This window comes from Hippopotamus amphibius, chromosome 15 (assembly GCF_030028045.1).
Source record: "Hippopotamus amphibius kiboko isolate mHipAmp2 chromosome 15, mHipAmp2.hap2, whole genome shotgun sequence".
NCBI classification, from domain to species: Eukaryota; Metazoa; Chordata; class Mammalia; order Artiodactyla; family Hippopotamidae; genus Hippopotamus; species Hippopotamus amphibius.
The window spans coordinates 1,665,398-1,683,340 of NC_080200.1; the positions used below are offsets into that span (position 1 = coordinate 1,665,398).

Genomic DNA, 17,943 nt, shown 5'->3' on the forward strand with positions numbered 1-17,943 from the left:
GCCCACGGCGTGGGGCAAGGCGTCACTGCCTCCGGACCCCATCCCCGCAGGCCGTCCCTCCCAGGGCTGGGCCGCGTGGGTTGTCTCTAGAACGCTGCTCCCCATCACATGACAGGGCTTAGAGTTAAGTATAAGGACAAATGCAAATTCGATTTCCCAGGCCATGGTGGACATTGTAGAATAGGACACTGCTCCGTGTTTCCAAATACTTCATTACCAATAACTGTCACCAACCTCCAGCCACAACTGGCCACCGGGCCAGGGTACCCTCCCCTCACCCGCCTATGGCAACCCAGCGCCTGTCCGGGCCACTTCCAGGCTCCACCCAAGACCTCAAGCAGGCAAAGTTCCTCTGCTGGGAACCCCTACCGGTGACCCTGGGAGCCCTGCAGGCACCACAGCAGCCCTAGGGCTGTTTTCCCTGGGCCCCTGGGCCTGCAGGGAGGGGGGGGCCCACTCCCTTCCTTCCTGTCCAGCCTGCAAACCTGCTTCAGCAAGACAACTCAGACCCCAACTCCAAGAGAGCTTCGATCCCCAGAGATTCCCAAGGATGTAGCCAGTGCAGTTTGCACTCGTCCGAGGGCCACCAAGACCCACCCTCCCAGCACCTCATCTGGCTTTCCAGACCCTCATGATGTGCTCAGCTCCTGCTATGCCAGAAGGGAGACGGCCTGCGGCCTTGGGGGCCTGGAAGCACTCCTGGGGAAGCTCACAGGGTGGGGTGGGGGTGGTGCGTTGTCAGGGCAGGAAACGCCTTCCAGGGGCCGTTGTCCCTGAGGACTTGTGGTGAGACACGTACCCCTCCACAGGGGAAGCACAGCCCATTGCCCAAGGACTCAGGTAGCCATGGAAAAGTGCCAGGACTTGAAGCCAGGGGCTTCCAGACTCAGCAGCAGCCGGGTTTTGTCCACCACTGGCATTTTATGGCCTGGGGCCCTCCCTGCCATGAGCAATTGCTAGGGAAAGGAGGCGGGCGGGCTGCTCCGACCTGGGGTGAACCCCGAGGGGCCGGCGCTCAGGCTGCCCGGAGCCAGGCCTGTCGGGGGCCAGCCTGCCTCCATGGCTCAGTATTGCGTCTTTAAGACTTGAGCTGCACTTTTGGAAGGAAGTTTGCCGTCTGGGGGCTCAGAGCCCACAGAGACAGGCCCCCTGATGCCACCCCCTTGGGGAACTGTCCTGGTGAGCCTGGCATGCGTGAGCCCCTGAGTTGGGATCCCGGTAATCTGTGTACTGACAGATGTAAAAAAATAAATATCCATTAAAAAAATAACTTCTGTGTATCTACGTGGCGGGGCGTCAAAGCTAAGCTGATGTGGGGAGGGGGTCTCTGGGCAACCAGAAGCTGGACCGTGATGGGGAGCCGTCCCATGGGGGTCAGCTGGCGCTGGCAGGTCTGTCTCAGAAACACCATTTCGGCAAGAAATTACAGAGGAAGGCAGGTCATCAGCACGTGCCCAGAACACACAGGAGTCGGCGTGCGCCCTGCACGAGGCAGAGTCGGAGGACTGGACGGCCCAGCCTGAAGTTACCCTCCTCCGACGGGAGGGCAGGAAGTGGTGGTTCCACAAGGACATTGTGCTGCATGGGGCCCAAGGCGTTTGTTTCCGAGGTTGTCACACGCGTCCCCTTGAGGTTTACCTGGGGACAAGTCTTGGAATGGAACCGTCCCCGTAAGGTGAGGAACTCAACTGCAGAAAGTTCCAGAAACGTGAGGCTCCAGTAGGCAGAGAGGGAACCAGGAGGCCCACCCCACGTGGGCAGAGCAGGAACTGTGACAAACCCTGAAGCCCAGGCCTGACGGTAGAAGCCTGCGGTTCCCTCGTTCAGGTGCCCGGTGCTCGCCAGGCTGAGCCACCGAAACTTCACAGGGCACCCCCGCCCCCGGCCCCCCCCCCCCCGCCCCAGGTCGGAACCTGGATTCTGATTTTGGTTTTTTAAAAGCTTAGTAAAACAAACAGCTATCGGATTCCTACGCAGTTCCGTTCTGTCCACCTCAGGCCTCCTCTCCTGCCCTGACCCGCGGCTGCCACAGAGATCAAGGCAGTGGACGGCCCCCCCCAGACTCTCAGCCCAAAGCCCACGAGCCACTCGGCTCCTGGGCTTGGAACTCAACTGAAAGGTGAAATGGGGCACCTAAACAGTCCGGACAGCGGTGATGCAGGGTCCAGGGAAACCCACCGATAGGAAAGATCAGCAGAGACCCACCCCCACGCTCTGGCAGTTTGCTTAAAAATTCTCTAGAAATGTACCGAGGACTAAAGAAGCCAATGATATAAAAATAGTTTTCAGTGGCTCTGGGTAAAGAAAGACGGGTGACCGGCGTGTTCGGTTCACATGACGCGGCAGCCTCTAGAGGTGGTCCTTGGGTCCCCCTGGAAGGAAGGACGGCAGCAGTGAGGTGAGCCCAGGAGCACATCCCCCTGGCCAGGCAGGTACCTGGTGGACCCCCGCCCCCGCCAGCAGGGGCTGCACTGGGCCAGGGCCTGAGCCACAGCCACCATGAGAAGCTCAGCTCCCAAAAAGATGAGCCTGGCCTCAACAGTCCCTGTTTCAGAACCTTCCACGTCTCCCTCGTCTCTGTTCTGAGCTACAGGCCACGGTACAATTGTTTCAGACCCAGGAGTCCTGCACGTACATGTCAGTCAGTGTGGCTCCCCATCTTCCCCTCAAAGCTATTAAGTCACCAGCAGCCCAGTCCAGAGCAAACGTGGTAATAAGGGGTTTGCTGAGACCCCTCGGGGATGTACCAGAGTCACTTTCAGATGCAATCGGCTTTGAACATCCTGCTCCCAGGGTCCCTGGACCAGGAGCCTGAGGTCCTCACAACAGGCAAGCCCTCGGGCAGCTGGCCCCGTGGCCTGTCTCTGGCTGTGGGCTCCGCAGGGTGGCGCCTGGGCCAGCCGGGTGAACGTGGGGGGGGTGTGCCGCCCTCCGAGAGCCTCTACCTGCTGATGGAAAAGGTCCTCCTCTCCAAACTCCGCAGCCTCGTCCTCGCCCTCCTCCCCGTTCTCGGCCTCCCGCACCACCGAGGACTGCTTCACAGTTCTCATGGCCACTTCCTGTGCGAGACCAGATGAGAGCTGCAGACAGTCACCCCTGGCGCCGGGGGGGTCCAGCCGGCAGGGGAGGCGGTCAGGAAGCTCAGATGCCCGGGACCAGGCCCAGACTGCGCTCACTTGCCCTGCCGGCCAAGGCCCCGCCCCAGGAGGGACCCCAGAACCGAGGCGGGAGGAGGCGCTCACCTCCCCGTCAGCGTTGATCAGGACAGTCCGGAAGCTCTCGCCCGTGCCCCAGCTGTTCTGGCTTTTCCACACGAGCGTGGACGGGGGGCTGTGAGCCACGCCTGCTCCGGCTGCCCACACCTGGGGACACAGGAGGGCCTCCTGGTTAATGTTGGCTCTGGTTCCAGTGGCACGGGCCACCAGCTAGTCCTCTATTGAATATCATAGGTTCCTCAATGCTCTGGGTATTTAACGCTTCTGGCCCTACTGGGTCCTGGCTAGGAATGATAACCACCAGGGTATGGAAGAAGAAACTGAGGTTCACAGTGGCCAAGGGCTTTCATCCAGGCAGATTGGCCAGGCTAGCATTGGAAGCCCTAGAGCCCATGGTCCGAGACTGTTACCAAACAGCCGTGGACCGCAGGCACATCACTTAGGCCCTCCCCCAAGGGCTCCGGGGAAGCCCTGAGGAAGACAGGCCAGCACACAGGCGGTGCTCCATGACAGCAGGAGGCTGTTGTCAGCGCCGGGGCTCCACCCTCGTGACGCCGGGCCCCCCATCCCGGCCGCACCTCACTTCCTATCCTGCCCACTCCTCCCACTGCCGGCCCTCTCCCTGCCCCCAGCCCGCCCCTCGCAGCCACCTACCGTGACAGTCTGGCCTGCTCGCAGCACGTACTTGGGCGTGAACTTGTAGGCGATCTCCTCCCCTTCTAGGATCTGCCTCTTGATCCTCCAGTTGCCCAGAGACTGGTCCTGGCAAAGGGGACGGGCGTTGGCCCACGGCTCCTCGGAGCCCCAGCGGGCCTCCGCGCGGGTGGGGCGGGGGCCTCACCTTGTCCGAGCTGTTCTTCAGCTGAACGAACTTGCCCTCCAGGTCGATCTCCTCGATGCTGACGCTGCCCGAGGCCGAGGCCTGCTGGGCCAGGCGGAAGCTGCCGCCGCCGCCAGAGCCGCCGCCGCCAGAGCCGAGACCGCTCGAGCCGGTGCCCGGCGGCTCCTCCACCTGCAGCCGCTTCCGCTTGGTGCGACCCGCGCGCCCGGACACGGACACGCTGCTGCCGCTGCTGCTCGACGCGGCGCGCGAGACGGTGATGCGCGACGACAGGCTGGGGGACAGCTTCAGCCTGGGGGCGGAGGCGCGGGGTCACCGCGGGGCCGGCTGGCCGGGCCCAGGACGGCACCGGGGGAGGGGGGCGGACCGCGTGCTCGCCCCGCCCCCGCCGCGCCCACCTCTCCTCCTCGCCCTCGAGGAGCTTGCGGTAGGCGCTGATCTCCATGTCCAGGGCCAGCTTGACGTCCAGCAGCTCCTGGTACTCGGCCAGCTGCTGCTGCATCACGTCCCGCATCTCCGTCATCTCCCGCTCCTTGGCGTCCAGCATCTTCCGGAACTTGTCCTGCTCCCCGGACACGGTCTCCTCCAGCTCGCGGATCCGGTCCTCGGCGGCGCTCGCCTGGGGCGGGGTCCACGCACGTCACGCGGAGAAGCCCGACCAGCCCCGGGCCTCTTCCCCGCACCGATGGCGGGAGGGAAGGAACAGGGGGACCGAGGAGGGGGCGGGGGGCGGGGCTCTGGCGAGGCACCTGCTTCTGGAGGCCGGAGAGCTGGTAGCTGAGGGACTCGACCCGCATGCGGGCCTCCTTCAGCTCCTCCCGGGCGGCGCTGGCGGCCTTGTCGTTCTGGTCGGAGCTCAGCTTGGCGTTGTCCAGCTGCGGGGACACGGGCGGGCGTGAGGCGCGTGGCGGGGCAGGGCGCGCGGGGCGGGGGGCGCGGGGCCGCGCGCACCTTGGCCTGGTAGGTCTGCTCCAGCTCCAGGCGGTACAGCCGCACTTGCTCGTCGTGCTGCGCCCGCAGCTCGTCCAGCGCCTGGGCCATCTTGAAGTCGTACTCCTGCTGCCGGCTGCTGTCCACCTCCACCAGGCGCCGCTCGTGCCGCCGCCGCGTCTCGCGCACCTCCTGGGGACACAGCCGCGCGCTCACCGCCCCGGCCCTGTCACCAGTGTCCCCGACCCACCCGGGGCCGGGGCGAGGACACGAAGCTGCGCCAACAGGGGCGCGCTGGGGAGGGGCCGGGCCACCTGTTCACGCCCCCACAGCACAGGTCACAACCACTGAAGAGGGCCGCCCGGCGTCCCCCAGAGGAGGGCGGATCAACACTCGTGGCCCTCCACACCCGGGAGCATCGCTCCGCTAGGAGAGAAGCCCTGACGCGCGCTGCCACACGGACGGACCCCGAGGACACGAGGCTCAGGGAGAGACGCAGACACAGGACGACACGCAGGGTGTGGCTCCACGGATGGGAAACGTCCAGAACAGGCAGCTCCCCAGACACAGAGAGGGGGCTCCCGGTTGCCAGGGGCTGGGGCGGAGGGGGCGGGGACTGCTGGTGGGGGCGGGGCTCCTGCTGATGGGGGCTGCACAGTCCTGTAAGTGCATCACATTTCACTAAGTTAACTGTATACTTTAAATTTCTGTTACAGGAAAACAACCTGGGGTGCTAGTGGTGATAATGCGTACAGCTTCCCCTGGGGGTGATGGAATGTTCCAGAATTAGGTGATGACTGCACAACTCTATGCATGGACCAAAATCCAGTCTAAATTGAAAACTTTGAAAGCTTTCTGGCATGGGAATAGTTCAATAAAGCTGTTACTAAAAGAAAGAATTCCTGGGACATCCCTGGTGGCGCAGTGGTTAAGACTCCGCGCTCCCAGTGCAGGGGGCCCGGGTTTGATCCCTGGTCGGGGAACGAGATCCCGCATGCGTGCCACAATGAAGAGTTCACAAGCGGCAACTAAGGAACCCTCGAGCCACAACTAAGGAGCCCGCATACTGCAACTAAGACCCAGCACAACCAAATAAATAAATATTTAAAACGAACAAAAAGAATTTCTGATGGAGCCCATCCGAGGTGCCTGTGGTCCGGGGTCGGACAGCGGTGGGGTCAAGGGCCAGAGCTCAGGGCCTCGGGCTCTGGGGAAGGGAAGCTCCACCTGACGAAGCTCACTCCACAGACACCAGTCACTCATCACTGGCATCAGTCTGTGGAACAACAGGAATGTTTCTAAAGGAAGCCAACCACATTTACAAAGAACTGAGGAGCGTGGTGGAACCGTGGCCTGCACACCCACCCTACCCTGGGCCGCCTCCGGGACTCCCCACCCCCGTCAGCCTCCTCACAGGACGCCCGACAGATGTGAGCTCCCGCGGGACACTGCCCGCGGCTCGGGCTGGAGTGGGGCCTGGCCAGGGCCGCAGCCAGACGCCGCTCCGCAGCTGCACGGGCATCTCCCCCGCGCCGCCGGGGCAGTGACGTCGGGGCAGTAAGCGTGGGACGCACCAGGCCCAGGGTTCCATTCTGGCCGTGACAGCACGATGGGCGGTGATGAGGCGGGAGGGCCCGCGGGACCAGGCTGGGCCACACCAGGAGTGGGGACCCAGCGATGAGGAGGAGGGGAGGGGTCTGCAGGGGGCTGAACCACGGCCCTCCAAAACGTATGCCCACGTGCTGATCCCCAGAAGCTGCGCGTGTGACCTTCCTGGACAGAGGGTCTTTGCAGATGTGATTAAGTGAAGGGTCTCAAGACCACCCTGGATGATCCGGGTGGCCCTAAGTCCAAGGACAAGTGTCCTTGTAAGAGACACAGATGTGCAGAGGAGAGACAGAGAAGACGGCAGGGGATGATGGAGGGGGGCTCGGGGGACGTGGGGCAGGGAGAGGCCCCGCCGGGGGCGAGGGGGGCCCACCTCCTCGAAGACGTCCCTGCGGAAGGCCAGCTCCTCCTGCAGGCTCTGACAGCGGTTCTCCAGGTCCACGCGCATCAGCGTCTCCTGCTCCAGCTGTGTTTTGGCCACCGCGTGCCCATCCTCCGCCTGGAGACGTGGGACAGGCTGCTGGGGACGCTCTGTCTGCTGCAGCACACGGTCCTCGGGGCGCGGGGATTCCCTTACACCCACGAAGCCCCCCAGGGAGAGGCCGGGGCCGAGGGCCTGCAGCCTGCACCCCGCCCGCGGCTACCTTGGCCAACTGGGCCCGCAGCTCGGCCACATCGTTCTCCAGGGCGCGCTTGTCGCTGAGCGCAGCGGCCAGCTCTGCCTCACTCCGGTGGAACACGGACTCCAGGTCCCTGACGCGGCCCTGGGCCACCGTGAGTTCGCCCTCTCTCTTCTTGGCGCTGAAAGTCAGGAGGGGAAGTTAGCAGGCAGCCCGGATGCCCAAGGCCAAGTTCATGTCAGCCTCTGGGCCCTGGGCCCTGACCTACCCTCACTCTCAACACCGGAGCCTCACCTGCTGGCACCAAAGGTACCCGTGCTTCAAACCCGCTCTGCACCACAGGGGACCCGCCAGCCGCTCAAAATAACCTTCAAGACATGGGTTTTCATGTCCTTTTCTGAGACTTTTGGGCACAAGAGGAATCATTTAGAGAACTCTTGATTTTTTTTAATGTATTATCTATTATTATTTTTATTATTATTTTTTTGGCCATGTCACGCGGCTTGTGGGATCGTAGTTCCCCAACCAGGGATCGAATCCGCACTCTCGGCAGGGAAAGCGTGGCGTTCTAACCACTGGACCACCAGGGAATTTCCTATGTATCATTTATTAAAGTAACAAATTAAAACCCCAGCCTCTGAAAAGTTGATCTCGTTTATAAACTTAAGCTATTTCAGGTGGGCTTGCCCAGCTTCTCATAGACAATCATCTCCAACGTGAAATATTTAAGATGCCAAGCAGACCTTTTTAAAACACACAACTCTTAATAGGGTAAACATTTCTGAATATTGCTCTAAATCTTCTTGGGGTTGAAAGCGTACCCACTTCCCCACCAATGAACTGAAACTGGGCCCTGCCTGGCAACAGTGGGGACAGCCAGGGTCTCCCCCGTGGGCACTATGGGGGCTGGGGCAGCATCCCTGGCGGCCCTCACTGGCTTAAGGACCCACTTCTTAACAGCTTCAAGGTGCTAAAGCAGATTCCTTCCCTGGAAGCCTAATAACTGGAGGATTAGGTGGGAGAACCTGGCCTGTTAGGTCCTCCACGTGGCCGCCAGCATTTCCACCACCACAGGGTTTTTGCGATACATGTGGTAGGAGAGGAAAAGCACTGGCTGTAACCTGTCAGGAGGCTCACCTTGTTCAGGGTCACGTGCCACCCACAGCTGTCTGCAAGGGCTCTGAGCCCACGGGCGGGAAGCAAGGCCGTGGGGCGAAGCAGCTGCGGAGGGGAGTGCCCACAGCCAGGAAGCCTTCCTCCCAGGGCAGGGGCCAAAGCAAGAGCCACCGGCCCGGGCGCCCGACGGCAGGCACACCGGTCACTGAAGCTGTGGCGGGAGCCTGGGACACGGCCCCGGGCTGGACGGCATCACGACACAAGTGCCATTGATGACGAGGCTCCGCTCGGGAAAGCCTGTGCTGTCCAACAGCAGCCCACTTTGAGTATATATGTAAAATCTTGGAAAGGAAATGCACCAGATTGGCCTCGGCGGTCCTGTCTGGGTGGAGGCTCACCTCCTGGGTGGACTCTCATTCTTCTTTCTAAATTAAACGCATTACCTGCTTTCTCGCCAGGGAGCAGTTATGACTCTGATAAGCAGAGAGAAAGGTGACTTCTTGGCTGAGACAAGGAGCAGCATGCAGGTTAAAGGTGTCTGGAAGGTTTCAGAATCCGTGAGGACGCCACGGGGGGGGGGGGGGGGTGCCTAGGGGCGGGACGCAGTGCTGACTCCAGAATTCTCTTAATCTTCTCCAAGAAGCACACGTCACTTTTTAATTCAAAACCATAATAAATTGGGAATTCACTGGTTAGGACTCCGCGCTTTCACTGCTGAGGGCGTGGGTTCAATCCTTGGTCAGGGAACTAAGATCCCACAAGTCACATGGTGCAGCCAAAAAACCCCCAAAACAAAACAAACAAAAAAACGTAATAGATTGATGGGATATCCAGTCTACCTGGCTGTTTAAAAAGTGCACAGATGGCCTTTGCTGCTTTGTCAAACACCAGGTGACTATACCATGCGGGTCTGTCTCTGGGCTCTCTGTTGTGTTCCAGGCAGGAACCGGAAACGCATCACTGAGTGACAGAAGACAGTCTGAGAAGGCGACACACAGTGATTCCAACTCCAGGACATCCTGGAAAAGGCAGAGCTACGGGGACAGTGGAAGGACCCCCAGGAGCTGGGGGCAGGATGAGTCGCTGGGGCGCAGGGGATTTTCCGGGCAGTGAGACTGCTCTGTGATGTGATGATGGTGGGCGCGTCAGTGCACATTTGTCCAAACCCAGAGAGGGCAGGACAGCAAGGGAGAGCTCCACTGTCAAATGCAGACTTCAGCCAATAAGAATGTGCTAACACTGGCTCAGCGGCTGCAACAATGTAGCACACCCACTACCACAAGAGGCTCACTGTCAGCGGCCCTGGAGGGGGGATTTGGGGAACTCTATACTTCCCATTCATTTTCCTGTACACCTAAAACTGCTCAAAAAACAAGTAAGCAAAACAGAAACCAAAAAAACCTCTATTAACGATAATAAAAAACTCTACTAATTAGAAAAAAAGAACAAGAACCCTGCAAACGTGAGGGTGACGGTCAGCTGCTACTGGGACCACAAACAGGGACTCAGGAGCCTGGGTGCAGGTCTCGGTCCTGGTCCCTGCTGCACCGAGGGACCGTGGACAAGTCCCCAGACCTCATCCTCAGCTTCCACCGCAACCAGCGGTGATGCCAGTCGGGCCTGCTGGGGTCGCCGCGAGGGTGGAGGGGAGTGTTCCCCGCGGGGTTCTTCATCTAAACACTCAATGAGCTTAAATCACTGTTCCCTCTGCTACCAGCACCACCAGCACCACCCTGTTCTCCAAACTCTCTGACACTTTTACTCGGGAGCAGGTGGGAGCCCATGCTTCGCCAATGGGAAGAGAAAAGCCCCCAGTGGAAGGTCGCCCTCCACCCCCAGCTTCCCAGGGCATGTGCCACAAGGTGGGCCAGGGCTGAGGCTGGGCTCTGTGGTGCCCCTCCTCTGGGGCAGGGGAGGGGGCACAGGGCTACCAGCTACCAGGGGATTCGGTCCCAGGAGAGCTCCTGGGTCTTGAGTCCTCCTTCGGCCAAGCTACACTGGGGCTAAAGGTGCTGGACGGGGCGGCCCCCATCCGCCCCGCAGCCCCTCTCTCCCAGGAGCGCTGTCCCAGGTGGGGGCCCCGCGCAGGTGGGCGCCGCCTCCACGCACAGAGTGTGGACCCACAGCCTGGCCCCCCGGAGGCCCCGCGGCCCTGGATCAGGCGTCACTGTGCGGGCTGCAGCCCCACCTCTTGTTGGCCTCCTCCAGGTCAGCCTTCAGCTTCCCCATTTCGATCTGCAGCCGGGCCCGGTCCCGGGCCGTCTCGTCCAGCACCCGGCGGGCATCGGCCAGCTCCGCCTCGTAGAGCGTCTTGATGCCGCTCACCTGGGGGGGACAGCCAGGCCGAGGTGAAGCCCCTCCTTCCCACCAACGCGGCTCCTGCTGACCCACCGGCTCAGCCCCACCCGCCCCGGGCCACCCCAGCCTGCCCACGTCGCTGCCCCCCACCACTGGCCGCCACCAGGTCGCACCCGCCAGCTGGGCACACACCTCAGGTCTCCCGTCGGCCTCCCTGCCCCACACTGAGGGGCACAGGGCCGTGCGCGTGTTTGCAAATATCTGGAACCAACAGGACAGTGAGACACCACCTCCCGCCACGAGGATGGCTACCATGGAAACAACGGTAGCAAGGGTCAGTGAGGATGGGGAGGTATCGGCGCCTCCACACACAGCCGGGGGGATTAACACAGAGCAGCCGCCACGGAGGACAGTCCAGCGGGCCCTCCGATGGACAAACAGAGCAACCACTGACCCAGCAGTTCCATCCCCAGGCGTCTACCTGGAGAAATAACACACACCTGCACAAGACCCGTGCACACGCGTTCACAGCCACGTCACTCCTAACGGCCCCAAAGTGGAAACAACCCAAATGTCCACCAACAGATGATGAATAAGCACGCGGTCCCTCCACACCTGGGAGCATCACTCAGTCGTGAAAAAGGAGAGAAGCCCTGACGCACGCTGCCGCGTGGAGGGACCCTGAGGACACGAGGCTCAGAGAGAGACGCAGACACAGGAGGACACACAGGGGGTGACTCCACGGATGGGAAACGTCCAGAACAGGCAGATCTACAGACACAGAGAGTGGATTCCTGGTTGTCAGGGGCTGGGGAAGCGTGAGGGGGTGACCGCTAATGGAGACGGGGCTTTTTTTTTTTTTTTTAGTGCGATTCTGGTTTTTCCTCCGAGGTGTAGTTGATGTACAATACTATATGTTACAGGCGTACAGCACAGTGACTCATGATTTTTATAGGTTATGCTCTATCTATAGTTATTAAAAAATACTGCCTATACTCCCTGTGTTCTACAGTATATCGTCGTAGCTTATTTACTTCATATATAATGTTCGTTCCTCTTAATCCCCTACCCCTATCTTGCCCCGCCCCCGGAAGGGGTTTCCTTTGGGGTGATGGAATGTTCTGGAGTTAGACAGAGGTGACAGCTGCACAGCTCTACATATGTTAAACACTCCTGAACCCAGAGAAGAGTTTAATTGGGTGAACGGCATGAGATGGGAATTATACCTCCACAAAGTGGTTAAGGGACTTCCCTGGTGGCGCAGTGGATAAGACTCCGTACTCTCAATGCAGGGGGCCTGGGTTCTATCCCTGGTCAGGGAACTAGATCCCACATGCCTCAACTAAGAGGTTGCATGTCATAACTAAGGAGCCCATGTGCCACAACTAAAGAGCCCAGCTGCCACAACTAAGGAGCCTGGCTGCCACCACTAAGACGGGCACAGCCAAATAAATAAAATAAATATTAAAAAAAAAAAAAAGTTATGCTCAGGGAATTTCCTGGTGGTCCAGGGGTCAGGACTCCGAGCTTTCACTGCCAAGGGTGTGGGTTTGATCCCTGGTCATGCATCTTTAGCCGCAAGCTGTGTGGCTCCGCCAAAACCAAAAACGTTATGCTGACCGTATCCTGTGGTCTACTGACTGTGCAATAATAGCCTTGTGGCTACAAAAACAAGGTACAACACTTATTTAAAAACACTTTATTGCTAAAAAATGCTGTCACCTGAGCCTCAGTGAGTTGTAATCTTTCTGCAATAGTAACATCAAAGCTCACTGATCACAGATCACCATAACAAATACCATCACACAAATGCAGAAGTCTGAGTTATCTCAAGAACGATCAAAATGTGACACAGAGACCGAAAGGGAGCGAGTATCCTTGGGAAAAAAATGGCGCCGGCAGACTTGCCCAAGGCAGGGGTGTCACAGACCAATTTGTAAAAAATGCAGTATCTGTGCAGCACCGTGAAACGAGATGTGCCTGTGCTAGGTTCTCAGGATGTTTGGGGCATGTGTGTCCTAGTAAGGCGATGCCCTCCAGCCAGGACTGCAAACTCAGGCCCAGGGGCCAAAACTCCAGCCCACAGCCTGTTTTTGTCCAGCCTGCGGGACTAGAATGGTTTTTATACTTCTTAATCAGCTGGGAGAAAGGGAAAAAAAAGATATTTCATGACACAGGCACCCATATGAAATGCACATTTCAGTGTGTACCAATAAAGCTTTATTGTCAGGCAATCTGCCCGCTCCTCCGTGTACTGTCTGGGGCAGCTTCCCCCCCACAACGGCCAAGCTGAGTGCTCCAGCCTGAAAGCGTCCGCCCACAGAGCTGAAAACAGCTGCAGCCCTTTCCAGAAAACATCTGCTGAACCCGAGCTACGGTGCTGGGACGATGGAGAAAATTCTGTCTAAAGCAGGAAGCGCAGATGGCGGGTGTCACAAAGGCTCTTTCAGACGGGTGAACAGGTGCTCTCCGGGCAGGCCCGCGCCTCCCTGCACTGTGACACTCGGGACAGTCCTGCGGGAGCCCCCGGCACAGCCCGGGCCTTTTGTTCTGTCTTTTACGGCCGGCGCTACACAAGCACCCGGCTTCAGGCACCCCAGCACGTGTGTTAGCACGTGCTGCCGTGGGGGAAGCAGGGTTGACACCACCCAAGGTGCCCTTCTCCTGGGGTCCCAGACTTGCCCTGTGAGGACCTGCCTGCATCTCTGGTGGGGCTGAGACCACAGCCAAACACTGGCCCTCCCCAAACTCCCAGAGCCTGGCTCAGCGCCTGCTCCCTGGGTACACCTGAGGAACCCCCTGCTCCGAGCGCCAAAAGCAACAGGACACCTGGGCGGTACGCAGAGAAAGCGAAGCCTGGAGAACTCAGCATCCGGTTGGGGAGGCTCTCTGGAGAACCCTGCCCCCTCTGTGGTCCACTTCCACCCCACCGCACCCCTGATCCTTCTCAAACAGAAACCTGGCCAGCCCCCAGCCTCCCAAAACCCTCCAGCGACATCTGCACATAGCTCTTCACCCCAGCACCGCTCACCCGGCCAGAAGACGCATCGTCTGGCTTCTGAGCGGAAAGGCTAGAGTCCACACAGGGCCGGCCTTGACACTCATGGCATTTGGGGCCGGATCGTCCTCTGTGGGGGGCCGTCCTGGGCTCTGTGGGGGTGGAGCCGCCTCCCTGGCCCCTGCTCCCTGGTGTGACAACCAAAGATGTCCCCAGCCATCATCCAGTGTCCCCTGGGGGCAGATTCCTTCCAGGTGAGAAGCTGCTGTACAGGTAAAGTGCTCTCTTAGGAGCCTGACACTGCGCCCGCTCACCACCGAGCGCCCGCTCACCACCAGCCTGAGCCCTGCCTGACCCCGCCCACCTATAGCCCTCGGCCCCTTGCAGGTCACTCCCTCCGCAGCCCACGCAACCATCCCACCTCGGGCCCCCTCCACTGATCAGCCAGGAGGGGCATCTGTCACCTCGCCCCCAAGCTCCAGGAGAGCAAGCTGCTGGGAACTCCGCACTCCTGCTGCGAGCACACCTGTCACCTGGGTGACCCCAAGTCCTGAACACAGCCCTCGGGCTCCCCTGGGGCAGGCCCCCCCCCCCACCTGACAGTCCGCAGGCACACCGCTGCCCAGAGGCACGGGCCAATCAAGTCCCCAGGCCCCGCCCCTGCACGTGCTCTCAGGCCCACGCCCACCCAGCGGGGGCCAGCACCCCACATCACCAGGCCACCACCTCAAAGGTCAGCCGAGGGTTCACCCCACAGGTGGGATAAGAGGCCAGTGAATGCCCCTGGGCGCGGACCAGCCTGGCAGGCGGGACCCGGGCCTGTGTTAGGAGGGTGGCATGCGCTGTTAGGCAGGTGGCCACGCCCTGGGTCGGGCCACCCCGCCCCATGTACAGACAACAAAACCAAGGCTCTGGGAGGCTGAGCGACCTGCCCAAGGTCACAGATTAAAAGCAGGGTTCGGATCCTGAGTTTTAATCCAATCCCAGGCAACCTAATAAAGCTCCACCAACCACCACGTCTTCTGCCTCCCTGGACACCCAAGCCACACTTTCCGGGCCCATCCCTGTCCCCGGGCCCATCCCACAGGGACAACAGAACCGCGGTGCTTCCTGGGGGAGCCAGTCCTCTATGTCACTGCTCTTATCCTAAAAAACAAACGTGAACTCGTTGTGGTTCCACAAACAAGCCCAGAAGTAGGTACTCATTATTATTTCCACTTTACAGAAGAGAGACTGAGCCCAGAGAGGTTAAGTGATTTGCCCGAGGACACATAATGGGCACGTGGCTCCCAGAGATGACCAAGCGCCCAGCTCCCCGAGACTCTCCTCCCAGAAGGCAGTCACTGGGCCGGTTCTCCGGAGCGGGAAGCCAAGGCTGAGAGTACTAAGTGCCCGCGTCAGGCCCTGACTCTCCCGTGGGGCCGATGGGGAAACCGCAGGGTGGGCACCCCGCCCCCGTATTCTGAGGACCTGCCCTTGGGCTGGAGGGGGCCCGTGGGAGAGAAGGAGGGCCTTAGGTTGGCAGCCAGTCCGGACACACCCCACCCAGGACCCCCAAGACACCTGCCCTCACATCCCCTTAGGGGGCGGAGGTCATCCAGCCCCTTCTCCCTCAGGCTGCAGCAAAACTTCCCGCTGGCTCCCCAAGACCTCATGCCCCACCCCACCCCCCACACCCCCTCCCGGGGCTGGGCAGGAGCAACCAAACTACTAGGCTCCTGCCCATCAGCCAAGGGGGGCCCAAGGGACCCAGGAGACATCAGGTTACCCCTCCTCTGACCCCACCCACCCCAGGCCCTGGTAAGAGACGGAACCTACTGCCCAACTCTGCCCAATCCCCAAACTCCCCAGCATTCGTGACGGGACCCTTGTAAAGTTCCAAGGAGAACTGACACCACTGACTCACCCTCAGGGGCCCCCCTGAAACATTCCCCCCTCGTCAGAGCCCCCTCAGAGAGTCTGAGCCTCCCAGTCTCCCCAGAGACCCAAGAACCTCCCCCGAGTCTTCTCCTACGGCACCTGAACACCCAGACACATCCCCCAAGACTCCCCACAACTCCCTTAGGGTGGAGCCCGCCGTGGCTCACAACCCATCACTCAGGGGCTCCCTAGATCTCCTCGGATCCCTTGCTGCGCAGGGCCTGCCCCATCTCCCCGACTCCAGGCACAGCCACGCCCATCAGCCCCCCAGGCACAAACCCCCAAAATAATCCCACGGGGACACCTCAGGGGACTGGTCAGCCCCACACGCTGGGATACGTGAAACACCCCGGAGACCCCCGGTGGATGGGGGCCTGCCCCAGTGTGCCCTCTCACTCGGGGTCCCCCAGGTCCCCCGGGGACCCGCCAGAGGACAGGACTCGCCCTAGCCCGCACGCCTTTCTCAGGGGATCCCCCGATCGCCTTGGGATCCCGGGGGGGGCGGGGCCGGCGCCAGGTTCCACTTCTCGCACGGGGTCGGGGCGGGGCAGAACCCGCTGGAGATCCCTCGTGGGCGTCCGCCCTGGCCTCCACCCCTCCCTCAGGCCCCCCTGAACCTCCCCGGGGGCCCTGAGGCAGGGGTCCGCCCAGGCATGCAGCCCTCACTCGAGGGACCCCGAGATCTCCCCGGGGCCGTGGGTGGGCGGGGCCGGAGCCTGTCTGCCCGTCTTGCACGGGAGGGCTCCCCGCAGCTCCCCGGGGACCCTCAGGGGCCGGGGCCCGCGGAGCCCCCCGGGGACGCCTCGGTGGGCAGGCCCGCCCCAGGGCCCCGCTCCCGCAGGGCCGTCCCCGGAGCCCCCCGCCCCCCCCCCCCACCGCCGGGGAGCCCGGGCCGCCGCAGCAGGCCCCGGCGCGCGCCCACCTCGCGCGTGGTCACCTCCTCGCGCTCGGAGATCTTGAGCTGCAGCCGGTCGTTCTCCAGCTCGAGCGCGCGGACGCGATCGATGTAGTGCGCCAGCCGGTCGTTCAGCTCGCGCAGCTCCTCCTTCTCCTGCAGCCACGACAGGCGCGTGGGCGACAGCGGCGTGGCGGGCCCGCCCGCGCGGCTCGGCGGCGGCGTGGCCATGGCGGCGGCGGCTCGAGGTCCGCGCGGCTCGGAACGGCGGCCGCGACTCGGCGGGCTCATTCAATCCGCGCCGCCGACCAAGATGGCGCCCGCCGCCCGCCGCCCGCCGCCGTCGCCGCCGCCGCCGCCGCCGCCGCCGCGGGGCAGCCTGGGACGTGTAGTCCGACGGGCGCCGCGCGCCGCACGCCGGGAGCTGTAGTCTCCCTCCCCGCTTCCCGCGCGGGCCCGGAGCCAGAGCGCCCGGCTGCGAATCCAGGCGGGGCCGCTGCGTGCGACCCCGGGTTTCTTCCCCGGCCTCGGTTTCCCCACTTGTACAACACACCTACCTCTCTGGAGCCTCGTTAAAAGGAAAGGTGGCGGGGGGAGTGAAGGAACCTCAGAAATATGTTTGGTGATCTCACCGATATGCGGACTATTAAAAAAAAAAAAAAGCAGCATCAAAAATACCCCAGGCTCCTATAGATATTGTCAAGCTGTCGTCTGAAGAGGTCTACCAGGTTACACTTTTTCAACAATGTGTGAGATTGCTGTCCTGCAGCTCTGTCCAGCCTGCGTCATCTTTTAAATTATTTTGTTTGTTTGAATTTCTTTTTACGTCTGTAAGAAAAGTTTTGCAGTTTTCTTGTGTGTGTGTCTGTGTGTGTGTGTGTGTTTGTTTTTCTGTTTTTGGTTTGGTTTGGTTTTGAGATATAGTTAATTTACAATGTCATGTTAGTTTCAGATGTACAGCCCAAGCTCACATACAGAGAACAGATTGGTGGCTGGGGGTTGGGGGGTATGAAGTGGGTGAAAAAGTACACATTTCCAGTCATAAAATAAATGTCATGGGGGTGTCATGGGTAGTGTGGTGATTATAGTTAATAACACTGTACTGCGTATTTGAAAGATGCTGAAAGAGTAGAACTTAAAAATTCTCATCATAAGAAAAAAACCCTTAACTGTTTGTAGTGATGGACTTACGGTGGTGATCGTTTCTCAATATATACAAATATCAAATCATTGGTTTGTACACCTGAAAATAATATAGTTATATCAACTGTACCTCCATGTTTAAAAAATGCCCAATGAAAAATAAAAAAATAAAAGAAAATAAAATAAAAAAAAAAAAAAAAAAAAAAAAGAAGACCTCAGATAAATGCAAAAAAAAAAAAAAAAAAAAAATGCCCAATGAAAGAAGCCAGACACAAAAGGCCACACAGTGTATGATTCCACTCATATAAAATGCCCAGAAGAGGCAAAACAATAGAGCAGGGTCTCTCCAACTCGGCGCT

General features: G+C 60.2%; 1 protein-coding gene across 2 annotated transcripts; it reads right to left on the bottom strand.

Moving 5' to 3' along the window:
• Window positions 1-1,889: 1,889 nt before the first annotated feature.
• On the bottom strand, window positions 1,890-16,775 carry LMNB2 (lamin B2). 2 transcript variants are annotated; one of them, XM_057709701.1, is made up of 12 exons: window positions 16,484-16,775; window positions 10,519-10,655; window positions 7,239-7,395; window positions 6,968-7,093; window positions 5,008-5,178; window positions 4,806-4,931; window positions 4,455-4,675; window positions 4,057-4,348; window positions 3,870-3,977; window positions 3,243-3,362; window positions 2,946-3,059; window positions 1,890-2,372 (listed from the first exon to the last, which is right to left on the bottom strand). In XM_057709701.1, the coding sequence occupies exons 1-12, from the start codon at window positions 16,730-16,732 to the stop codon at window positions 2,331-2,333; spliced, it is 1,863 nt and encodes a 620-aa protein (XP_057565684.1). In that variant the 5' UTR covers window positions 16,733-16,775; the 3' UTR covers window positions 1,890-2,330. The 2 variants fall into 2 exon arrangements, with proteins under 2 accessions (XP_057565684.1, XP_057565683.1); XM_057709700.1 differs by having other exon boundaries at window positions 16,469-16,775.
• Window positions 16,776-17,943: the final 1,168 nt, after the last annotated feature.